The sequence below is a fragment of the Globicephala melas genome, chromosome 3, assembly GCF_963455315.2.
Source record: "Globicephala melas chromosome 3, mGloMel1.2, whole genome shotgun sequence".
Taxonomy (NCBI): Eukaryota; Metazoa; Chordata; class Mammalia; order Artiodactyla; family Delphinidae; genus Globicephala; species Globicephala melas.
The window spans coordinates 167,523,710-167,535,969 of NC_083316.1; the positions used below are offsets into that span (position 1 = coordinate 167,523,710).

Sequence of the window (12,260 nt, forward strand, 5' to 3'; positions counted from 1 at the left end):
ACACAGAGGCAAGGAAGAACAGGGCTCGGCAAACATTTTCTGCAAAGGGCCAGATGGTAAATATTTTCGGCTCTGTGGGCCACACGGTTTGTTTCACAGTTACCCAGCTGTCCTCTTGGTGTCCTCCTAACACTGAGCAGCCACAGTGAATCAGTGAACAGATGGGCGTGGCCTGGTGCCAATAAAACTTTATTTGCCCATCAGGGGCGGGGCCGGCTCTGGCCTGCGGCCAGCAGCCTGCTGATCCCTGATGTGAAGGGCACCTCCATGTGGGTGTGTGTAGTTCGGTGTACGTTCAGGCCTGTTTGTGCACAGAGTAGCCCTGGAAGGTGCTGGGAACCATCATGTCTCCAGAAAGAGGAGAACCAGGTGACCAGGGGACAGAAGAGAAGGGAGAATATTAACTGTGTGGCCTTCGGTACTTTCTGGATTTTGCCCCTTTTAGACTTTTCACCTGTTTGCCAAATTCAAAACGACAAACAAAAGAGAACAAGGAAGCTTGACATCTCTGCCTGGGGCCCAGAGACAGTTCCCTAGGCGGGGTGAGCAGGTGGGGCGTGGAGACCCAGAGAGGAGGCAGAGACCAGGCAGAGGCCAGGCAGAGGCCGGCAGGCACTGACTCACCCGATCCTGACGTTGGCGTGCAGCTCCCGCACCGTCCGGGTCTCACGTTTCCGCAGGATCTCCGCATCGTACCAGAAGCCGCGATCCTTGGGGTTGTCAGGGTTGTAGTTGACCATGACCATCTGGCCCACCTCCAGGTCCTGCCATTTGATGATGTGTCGGGCGCGAGCCCGGACGTTCCGTGAGTTCATCTGTACCACTCCGTTCTCCGGGTAGCTGGGGGAGGGGGGGAAAGCCCCACGCTCAGACCCCAGGTGCCAGGGGACCTCACTCGACGAGAGAGAGAAGCCAGGCGGAGAGGGCCGCCTGGTGTACAGGTTTGGGTTGTGCTCATCACAGCAGACTGGAAAGCCCCCTCCCCATGATCTCATTTGCTGGTGTCAAAAACACACAGCTAGGGCTTCCCTGGTGGCGCAGTGGTTGAGAGTCTGCCTACTGATGCAGGGGACGCGGGTTCGTGTCCCGGTCCGGGAAGATCCCACATGCCATGGAGCAGCTGGGCCTGTGAGCCATGGCCGCTGAGCCTGCGCGTCCGGAGCCGGTGCTCCGCAACGGGAGAGGCCACAACAGTGAGAGGCCCGCATACCGCAAAGAAACAAACAAAAACAAAAAAAACAAAAACACACAGCTATAGTGACACGTTCCAATTACAGAAGGTGTTGTGGGTTGAACTACATCCTCTAAAAACCTATGTTATGATTCCAACCCCTAGCACCTTGGAGTGGGACCTAATTTGGAAATAGGGTCGTTGCAGATATAAGGAGTTCAGATGACATCATAATAGAGTGGCCCTAAACCTAGTGACTGATGTCCTTACAAGAGAGGATGAGACGCAGACAGAGGAGAACGACACAGGAAGAGGAGGCAGAGGCTGGTGGGATGTGGCCACAAGCCAAGGACTGCTGGTCCCACCAGAAGCTGGAAGAGGCAGCAAGGATTCTCCCCTTCAGGTTCCAGAAGATTCACAGCCCTGTCGCCACCTTAGTTTTGGACTTCTGGGCTCCAGGACTGTGAGAGAATAAACTGTCAGAGCAATGCTAGTGGTACTTTGTTACGGCAGCCATAGGAAACTAAGACAGCAGGAAATGCGGGGAGGGAAGGACTTAACTTCTTCCACATACATGTGTTGAAAGTGATTTTTGTAAAGGGATATACATTATTTCGTTTATGTAAATGTAACATACTAGAGATTAGAAAATGATAGGAAGTCATTATTCTGGATATGCAGGAATATTCCAGCCGCCTCAAAAAAGGCATAAAATAATTGAGCTAAAAGTAGCATATTCTATTAGCAACAAAGTTAAGCCTCAGCTGTGAGGGGGACAACCCCAAATCTATTGAGACTAGCTCTATAGCCTGGTACTCATTATTTTTCCTAACAAACCACCAAGTACAAGGGCTGCCCAGCTTTTCCTGTGAAGGACCAGATAGTCAATATTTTCGGCTTTGTCATCGGAAGGTGTCTGTTGTGAACATTCAACTCGGCTGCTATTACCACGAGAGCAGTCACAGACAAGGTGTAAACGAATGGGTATTGGTGTGTTTCGATAAAGCTTTATTTACAAAAACAGGCTGTGGGCCAGATCTGGTCTGAGAACTAGAGTTTGCAACCCCTGACCAAGAGGATGGGAATGTTGCAAAAACTGCAATTCACTCATCCAATTACTCCCGTAATTCTTAGTGCTAAGCTTAGGATGTGCCAGAAACCGATGTAGACAGTAGGGACCCAGCAGAGAACCACAGAACGTGAGCTCCCTGTAGGCAGGCACGCTTGCCCTCTGTTAGGTACTGAACTGTATCCCCCAAATTCATACACTGAAGCCCTAACACTCAATGTGACTGTATTTGGAGACAGGGCCTTTAGGGGGTGTCATCAAAGTTAAATGAGGTCAAAAAGGCAGGGCCCTAATCTAAGGGGATTGGTGTCCTTATCAGAGGAGGAAAAGACACCAGAGCTCACTTGCTTGCACTCTCTTTCTCTCTCTCTCTCGCTCGCTCCATGCACACAAAGGCCATGTGAGGATGCAGTGAGAAGACAGCCATCTACAAGCCAGGAAGAGAGCCCTCACTGGAAACTAATCCTGACTGCACACTGATCTTGGGACTCTCAGCCTCCAGAACCGTGAGAAAATAAACATCTGGGCTTCCCTGGTGGCGCAGTGGTTGAGAGTCTGCCTGCCGATGCAGGGGACACGGGTTTGTGCCCCGGTCCGGGAAGATCCCACATGCCACGGAGCAGCTGGGCCCGTGAGCCATGGCCGCTGGGCCTGTGCGTCCAGAGCCTGTGCTCCGCAACGGGAGACGCCACAACAGTGAGAGGCCCGCGTACCGCAAAAAATAAAATAAACGGCTAAGGTTGAAGCCGCCCAGCCTGTGGTATGGTATGTTGTTACAGCCGCCAGAGCCCACTCAGACACCCTCTGTGTTCACAGACAGGAATCCCCCATGCCTATCGCAGGGCCTGGCACACAGTGAGTGCTCCATAAGTACTGTGTATTCCAGAGAGGGAGAGAGAGGACACCTAAGATGGTTTCACACAGTGCTATGTGGTATGAAGAAGACGGCACAGGAAACAGGCAGACTGCAACCCTGAGGGGACGACTGGGCAGGGTTTTCCGACGAGGTCCCCACGACGCTGGTCCTCAGGGTGGGGGGGCCTCTGTGTGGTTTCGGAGCACAAGGGTGGGGTCTCGAATTCCGATCATCACCCCCAACGCAGTTCCAAACTCCAGGTCCCACGTCCACGGAGCCGCTGCCCCAGGCCCGCCTGCCCCGCGGATACTCACTCGTCATATTTCACGTGATAGACGATATCGTCCTCCAGCTTCGGGCTGGAGGTGGAGCTGCAGGGCTCGTCCTGGGCCGGCACCTTCCTCGTCACCCTGATGACCTTGGCCTCAAACCACGCGCCCATGTTCGTGTCCCTCGCGTCCACGTACTCGCCAGCCTGCGGGGGCAGAGAGCTCTCACTCGGCCCAGGGAAGGGATGCCTGACGAGCAAAACCGCCAAGAGCCTGCTTTGGTTCCTGGGCCCGGATGCTTCTCACTGTGGCACTGAGGACGCGGGGCCTGGGTCGTTCTCCAGAGGGAGGCAGTCCCGGGCCCTGGGGGGGTCGGAGCAGCATCCCTGGCCCCACCCACTCGATGCCAGGCGACCCCCAAGTCATGACAACCACAGATGTCCCCAGGCACCGCCCAGTGTCTCTGGGGGCAGAACACCCCTGCCGCGTGGCCCAGGGAGGCCAGAACTGCCCATTTTTCCGTAGAAGCTGGGAATCCAGATCCTTCCGTGAAATGTCATGATCTTAGAGGGAGGATGGCAGCGGATCAGGACTTTGACAGCCCCTGCGAGGACCACAGGGAAGACACCCACAGGCCCGGACACGGGATTCTACTTTAGGGGTTAGGAAGGAATCCCTGAGTACCTATGTTTACACCAAGGAACCCTGGGGAGATGGTCACGACAGGACGGGGGTGCCCAGCCTCGGGGATGGAGGGCTGGGGGGCGCTCCCAGGGTACAGGCGCCAACTGGGCGGAGCACATCGACCCCGGCCTCCGCGGGAGCCCCACCTTGTAGAGGCCCAGCTCCGTCTCATCCCACTCATCCTCGTCGGCCTTCCCTTCCGGCTCGGCCGCGGCCTCGCCACTGTTGGAGGACTTGTCAGACTCGCTCTGGGCCAGGCAGCAGCCAGAGTCCGTGTCGGAGAGCTCAGAGTCCCTCTCCTTGCTGCCACCGCCGGTGCCACCGCCGCTGGGGGCGGGCAGCACGAGGCTCTGCCGGACCAGCAGCTGGATGGTATCGTTCAGGCGGACGTCATAGTCAAACAGCGTGTGGCCGTCCTCCATCTGCAGGGACACAGGACTAGGTCAGCAGACACAGAGAGCTCACCATGGGCGAAAGACCGCACCAGCCCTCGCGGAGGCCCCGCCCTGGAACAGACCACCGGCAAGTGAAACCTGCCCACGCCCCGGGGTGCCCAGTGACCACTTCCTCAGGGTCCCCAGGCCCTCTCAAGTGAGGACGGCTGCTGCCACTTGGGGAACGTTCCCCGGGAGCACACAGCCTAACCCCACTATGCCGTGGCTACGCATCGGGTATCAGTGGAGGTGTTAATACTTTATGTGCTTTGGAACTTCTGTTACAGTAAACACACATCACCTGTACCCCTGGCTCTCAATCGAGGGTGATCCTGCCTCCAGGGGACGCTGGGCGATGCCTTAGGGACATTTTTGGTTGTCATGATGGGGTTGGGGGCGCTAAGGATCCCCAGGATGGCCCCCACAGAGAATGACCTGCCCTGATGTCCACAGTGCCGGGGAGGGCGAGGGGGGGAAGCTGGCCTGCATGAACCAAAGGGTGGGTGCCCCGTGACATCCACCAGGTGCCTTATAAGGCTCTAGCTCAAACCTCATCCACTCAGGCCGCCTCTCTATTAACTCCTTTGTGCTAATGAATTCCACCCACACTAGTCACTGGCTGATGGGTAGCCTGGGAGCCGGTGGGGCATGACTCATCAGGTGTGTGAAGGAGTTTGTCTTCTGAACTGCATCTCTAGGGCATCCCTAGGGCACAAAAGGCTTTGCACTGGGGCTTTTATTAGAAGCTGCCCCAGGGCACTCCACCAACACCCAACGATGATCCTCGGCCTCCAGAAGACCCTAAGGCAGGCTCTGCTGACCTCCGGTGATCACTCTGTTGGTGGGGGGGGGGGGCCCATCATGGACACCGCAGGGGGTGAAGGTTGAGCAGCACCCCCTGGATGCTGGGAGCACCCCCCACCCCGGTCGTGACAACCAACTGATGGCCTCAGACATCACCCAGTGCCCCCAGGCAGAACAACCTGGTTCAGAAGCGGTGCCCTAAAGGAAGGAAGAACACACAAAAGATCGGCTTTCCCTCCTTCCCACTTTTCAACCCAAAGCTGGTGGTTCAAAGGGCTGATTGCCATTGATATGCAAACAGCACCTGGGGTCACAGGGAAGACAAGTTCCAGGGCACTTGCTGCAGTAGTTGTTAATCCTTATTCATCTTATTCATTGCAAACCTGAGGATCAGATGGCTGATTGACCTCTCTTCCGGAGAAAGGCACATCTGAACACGCCAACACTTGCCTGCAGCTGCAGGGGCCACCAGGGTCCCTCCAAAGCCCACCCTGGACATCCGGGCCCGCGCTACCTGTTCACCCGGAGCCCAGCAAGAGCCTCCAATGTGCCCACCACTGCCCAGATGTCAGAGGGGGCCTGGGAGTGAGAGAGCTCCAGTCCTCCAACACGGGGCCGACCCAGGACAGCCGTGACAGCGGGGAGAGATGACACGTGTGGTCACAGCAGCATGACGCTCAGAAGCCCAAGGGTGGAGCAACCCAGGGTCCACTGACGGGTGAATGGATCAACACAGGGTGGCCATCCTCCCTAAAAAGGGGTGAAGCACTGACACTTGCTACACTGTGGATGGACCCTGAGAACACGATGCTCAGAGACAGAAACCAGACACCAAAGGCCACACACTGCCAGAATCCACGGATAGGACGTCCCTAGAGGAATCAAACAGAAATTGGATTCGCGGTGGCCACGGGCTGGGGAGGGGGGTAAGGGAGTGATCAATAAACGGTGCAGGACTTCCTTTGAAGGTGATGAAAATGTCCCCAAATCGACTGTGGTGATGGTTCAAGTCCCCGTGAATACACTGAAAACCAGTGAATTGCACACTTTAAATGGGTACATTGTATGATATGCAAATTATATCCCACTAAAGATTTTTTTTTTTTAAAGAAGCATCTGAAAAGGCTACAGACTGTATGATGCCAACTATAAGACGTTCTGGAAGAGGCACGACTATGGAGACATTAAAAGGATCAGTGGCGGCCAGGAGGTAAAGGAAGGGAGGAAGGGGGAGGGAGGGAGGGAGGGACGAACAGGCGGAACACAGAGGCTTTTCAGGGCAGTGACACTATTCTGTATGACACCATAACGGTGGCTACACATCATTACACATTTGTCCAAACCCATAGAGTGTACAACGCCAAGAGTGAACCCAAATGTAATCTATGGACTCTGGGTGATGTTAATACGTCAGCATAGGTTTATCAGTTGCACCAAATGCACCATCTGGTGGGAGACAACTGTGCACAGTGGTGGTGGGGGCGGGGCAGGGGGTATATGGGCAATCTCTACCTTCCTCTTAATTCTGCTGTGAACCTAAAACTGCTCTAAAAATATAAAGTTTGTTAATTTCTAAAAAAAAAAAAAAAAAAAAAGTAGATGGAAAAAATAAAAATAGATGGAGAAAGACAAGTGTCTCCAGCACCACTATCATAAGGAAACCAGCAGAGAGTAAGCCAAACGTCATTAAAAACGATGACAGGATGCAGGCACCCGGTGCCCAGTGCCTCCACAGCCGGGGAGACACCCCTCAGCACTGCGGACATTCGGGGCCGGTCATTCTCTGTGTGGGGCTGTCCTGTGCACCGTGGGGTGTGGAGCAGCCTCCCTGGCCCCATCCACTCGATGCCAGGAGCAGCCTCCCAGTCGTGACAACCGCAGACGTCCCCAGACACCACCCAGTGTTCCCAGCGGGGCCGCATGGCCCCGGGTGAGAACCACTGAGCTAGAGGCCCTCAGGTGCGCACCGGAGGGACAGGTAGCCCAGCGCCCACTATGCTCACGGCAGCATCGTTTGCAAGCAAAACCGTGACTGGTTCCTACCAAGGCATGTTACACAGCTGCGTGTGACAGTTAAACGCAGGAAAGTAGATGCGTCTGCCACACACGTCAAGGGAGGGAGGATGGTTTCAGAGGATGGGAAATAAACGGAAGCACCCGGAGGGGGGGGGGCGGGGGGGAGAGGCGGGGCCGGGCTTCTGTTTTGCAAGGAGCACTGGGACGGAGGTCAAGTGGGAGATGGGGCAGCAGAGCTAAGGGGGGAAGCGGAATGCACCAGAATGGAAGCGGGGGGGTGTGCAGGGAGCAGCGGGGAGCAGGGGTGGTCAGGACCGGGCCAAGGACCCGCGGCTAAAGACGGGGGTGGGGGGGGGAGGAATCCTGAGGGAGCCATGGAGGAGCCGGGTTGCATACCCACTGGTCTCCTCTCTCCCGGCATTTTCTACCCATGATACCAGCCCCACACGTCTGTGACGGGTCTGAGAGCCCGAGAGACAAGAGGCACTCGCACCCACACACCCGCACACACACACACTCCCCCCTCCCAGTGCACATTGGACAGAGGCACAAGCAGGGTGGGCTGGGTACGGAAGGGGCCACGCGCTGGAGCAGGCTGGCCCAGGGCTCTGCCTACAGGACGGAATGCACAGGCTGGTCTGACTGCTTCCTGGGACCACCTCTGGAACATTCCAGAAGGGCCCCACAGTGGGCAGGAAGGCGCTCGCACAACCGCTTGCCATGGTGAGAGGGTGTGTGTCGGGTGTCCCTCTCCCCAACGCTGCTGGCCCGAAGCTGTGCACAGCCCCTCGGGAAGCACAGCGGGGGAGGGCTGGCCCCAGGCAAAGGGACCAAATGTGCCGAGTCTAGGTTCCTTCTAAGACCCTAAAACTCCAACTGAGGCTACAGGCATTAATAAAAGCTGCGCAGAGTGAATGGCAGGCGAGCAGTACCTGAGGTTGCAGGTTCTCACGTTAAAATTAAACGTGCAGTTAAAATCCTGCATAACCAAAATTCCAGGTGAAAATCCCTTAAACTGCCTGTAGTAAAACATATACACATGGTTTGGGGCAGATGACCCTGCTCCGCAGATTCAGGTGTAAAGGCAAAGCCGCCCAGGGCATTTAGATCACATCCCTCTCTTTTAATCGGGAAGTTTCCCGGACATTGGGAATTCTGGGCACACGCATGGCACAAAGTGGAATAAAACACAGAGACCGCTTTACAACACAGCTTCCTCTCCGAAGCCTGGATTCAAAGCTCACCACAGTGACACTTCCGGCTCACTTTCTGCCCCCTCGGGGCATTTTGTGGGGATACTTTTCAGGCGCTGAGTGCTGCCCAGAGGTAAAGAGCACAGGCTATAAACACCCCTGGGCTTGGCAAGGGGTGGTTCTCCTGCAGGCTTAGAGGCGGCCATCAAGAGCAGTGGAGGGTGTAAACCGGACCGCAGTCCCCCTAGGAGGGCGCGTGAGCTCCAGGCCAAGACGGACCTCCGGCCAGAGGAGGGCAGGGGGGTCTGTAACGCCTGATGGCCGGGCTGGGAGAGAAAGCACGTGAGACACCACGCGGCCTCCCCTCCTGGGGCTATGGCCCCAGCCCACACCTTCCCATCTAGACCTCCAGGCCTCCGCAGCAACCTGGGGTTCAGGCCAGACAGACTGATGGATGGACAGGGAGGGGAGGGAAGAAAAGGTACGAAGCAGGACCCCGGCCGTGGCACAGGGGCACATTTCCCACCAGGGCGGGGTGGGGGGACACGACACAGAGGCACAACCCTCTCTTCACGTCCCAGCCCATCCATGGGTAGGTCCTGACAAGTGAACTCTGCTCTCTGACCCCGCCGGGCCACAGCCGAGGCTATGCCCTGGAGCGGCATTTCGGGGGTCTGCAAGGCCTAGGCTCTCTATCGCGTGGTGACATCGTGATGTCACTGGCCATCTTCGGCCTCGTGATCCTGCAGGGGTACCAGAGCCTGTGCCTAAGGGAACGTGCCCTCGTGTTTTCTCGAGCTGTGAACTTTTCTCAGCTTCCAATTTCTAATAGGATAGGTGTTTTGTAAATAAAGTTCTACTACGACCTGAATCAGGACACACCCATTCATTTGTGCTCGGGGTTCAGTTCAGGACTTTCGATGGCAGAGGTGAGTGGACAGATCGCACAGCCCACAAACAGTTACCACTGGGTCCTTAACAGAAAGGGTTTGCTAATCCCTGACCTAGAGGGCATGTCTCCAGCCAGGAGCTCTGGGGGTGGGGAGGAAGGGACCCTCCCTCATGCAGCCCAGCCGGAAGGACAGGTCTCCAGGAGGAGACTGTCTTATTTGCCGCCTAACCCTGTCCTTTGGGAAAACGGGCTGACATTCAGGAAAAGCCAACCCAGCAGGGACATCTGGTGAGGCACTGTGTCACGAGTGACCCTCCAAAGGCCATTCCTAGGATGCCATTTCACCTGATCTTTCAGACTGCTTTCCTTAAGTAAATTACCTACTAAATCATCAGTTCTCAACTGGGGACAATTTTGCCCCCAGGGAGCACGTGGCAACATCTGGGGACTTTGTGATCTTTATGACTGGGGGAGGGTTCCTGGCATCAAGTGGGTCAGACCAGGGAGGCTGCTCCACACCCCACGGCGCCCAGGACGGCCCCCCACGGAGGATGATCTGGCCCTGATGTCAGCAGTGCCCAGGGGAAGGCCCTGCACCAAATGATTTATTGCTCCTTTACCGTGAACCAGGCGCGAAGCTCAAACACCAGCCCCCTCCCCGCACATCCCTGCATCCATGACCTCACTGAATTCTCACCGTGCACATGTGGTGGGTCCGCAATTAGCCCCACCTGATGGGAAAGCACAGAGACTGACCCTGGCCAGAGACACTTGGCCAGGGCACTTGGGAAGATTAAGCGCAACCATTGTACCTGACTGCGTTAAAGGCACCACAAACGACAGCTACTGCTATTTTTCCGGGCAGCCAAAAAAAAAAAAGAGGCGCCAGATGCCTCTCGCCTTCGCCCAGGCTGGGCCGGCCGCCTGGCGTCCCTTCCCCCATTCGGCTCCCTGCATTTCCGTCAATCAAGTGACATAACCGCCAACCTATTCAACCTAAGTGAGCCGCCACGAAACCCTCCCATATCCTGGAGAAAGACTCAACTCTTGTTCTGCATTATTGGCTCTGTCGACCTCACTGCAGACCTTGGACTGAGATGCCGTTTCTTTATAAAGGAAAAACAAAAGAAGGGAAAGGATCTCGAACACTCTCTAGAACATTCCGTAAAAACAACAGCTCTCTTGCACCCGCTGGAAATTGCACTGCTTCCTATCGTGACTAGCCCAGTCTGTTTGTAGACCTGACTTGCTTCAAGGTGCTACTGCTGCATGCCTTTGTTCCCCACCCTCCTGGCACCGTCCACACCTCCGGTGAGGCTGGGCCACTTCCTGGTCGCGCAACCTTGGGGAAATTGCATCACGGCTGAGGCCCGGCCTCCTTACCCGGAAGGCAGAACCGGCTACGCATTGGCCCGCTGAGCGGGCTGAACGCAGAGTGAGCGCAGGGAAGGGGGTGAGTGGCAGTTAGAGGTCCCGTGGGAACGTGGAACCTTCTGAGAACTTCAAAAGCTGTGCTATGAGGAGAAAGGCAGGGTTCAGAGCTGTCTCTCAGCGCTGATATCCTGATGATTAGAGGCACGATGCTTATCATCACACTTTTTAACTCACACAGACGTTACGAAGGCTTTCGTTAGCCTTCGTGTGGATCACCTATTATGTTCCTGATGCAGGGAGGCAGCGGTTTGGTTACATGGGTGTAGACGTTTGTCAAAACTCCAAAAAGTCCGCTTAAGACGTGTCTCTCACTATATGCAAATTACATCTAAAGAAACAAGAACCACAAACAAACATTGTACTCTAGTTAAGGACAGGCAATGCTGAAGGGTTTAGTGGGTGACTTGAACCAGTGCCTGGAACTTTCTCTGCAATGCATGCCCCAAAATAAGATGGATTGGTGGACGGATAGAGGCAAGGGAGACAGCTGCAGTGATAAAGCAAACGTGGGAAATGTCAGTGCTAAGAGCCACGGGTAGGTGTTTAGGTGTTCATGGCTCTTTGAACTTTTCTGCATGTCTTTGAAAGTAAAGATTAAAATGCACGGTGCCCAGCCCACAGCAGGCACCCAGAAATATTTACTGCCTTGAACTTAAGGGAACTCGATCCAACCCGCCTTTGGATGATGCCACGAACTGTTTAGCCGGTGCCCGCAGGCGGTCTTCAGAAACTCGGTGGAAGGACCTTCTGCTGAACACAAAGACTGAGAGGCAAATCAAAATCAGTTTGGATGCTGCAAAGATGAGCCCCCGCTGGAGGAGAGGGGAGAGAAACAGCATCTCAGGGGAGCTCCACTCGCGGCCCTGCCTTTTCTCCACCCGCGCCACGCACGTGACCACAGTCAAATCCCCCAGTTCGCCAGCTCGGCTTTCCCTCCCCAAGGCGGGGAGCGTTAACTCAGATGCTTAAGACATTCAAGTCCTCGTATCTCGCACAGGAAGGAGGTTAAAGGTCTCGGAGGGCGCCTCAAGCCCAAGAAATTAATCATCAGGTCTCATTTTCAGGAGGCAGGCAGGATCCTCCCAGCCCTCAAAAAATCCTGGCCAGGCGGGGAGCATTTATTTTTCAATCTAGACACCAGATGGCGGCAGCACCCAGTTCAAAACGCGACAACAACAAAGTCAGAGAGCCCGACTGAACACTTTTAATCCCATGCGCTGTCTATGCCGAGGTCCCTACAGGCCACCCAACTCCAGGGTGGCCCCAGCAGATGGGAACAACACTTTCTGTCAGACCATCTCCCACTCAGGGAAATCCCACTCACAGCCTGGCCTGCCATCCCCCCTGCCCACGCACCAACAAGAATGGACACCCTCAGGGGCGCCACTAGAGAAAATGTCCCCAAAGTGGGCAGCCCACAAACCAAGGGTGGCCATTT

General features: G+C 55.6%; 1 protein-coding gene across 1 annotated transcript in view; it reads right to left on the reverse strand.

Moving 5' to 3' along the window:
• Positions 1 to 12,260, reverse strand: part of UHRF1 (ubiquitin like with PHD and ring finger domains 1) — a 31,087-nt gene that overhangs the window by 17,303 nt on the left and 1,524 nt on the right. Inside the window, exons 3-5 of the mRNA XM_060295605.2 lie at positions 4,196 to 4,471; positions 3,411 to 3,571; positions 625 to 840 (exon numbers count right to left, since the gene is read on the reverse strand). Of these exons, the coding sequence (XP_060151588.1) occupies positions 625 to 840; positions 3,411 to 3,571; positions 4,196 to 4,471 (653 nt within the window). The remainder of the gene's footprint in view (positions 1 to 624; positions 841 to 3,410; positions 3,572 to 4,195; positions 4,472 to 12,260) is intronic.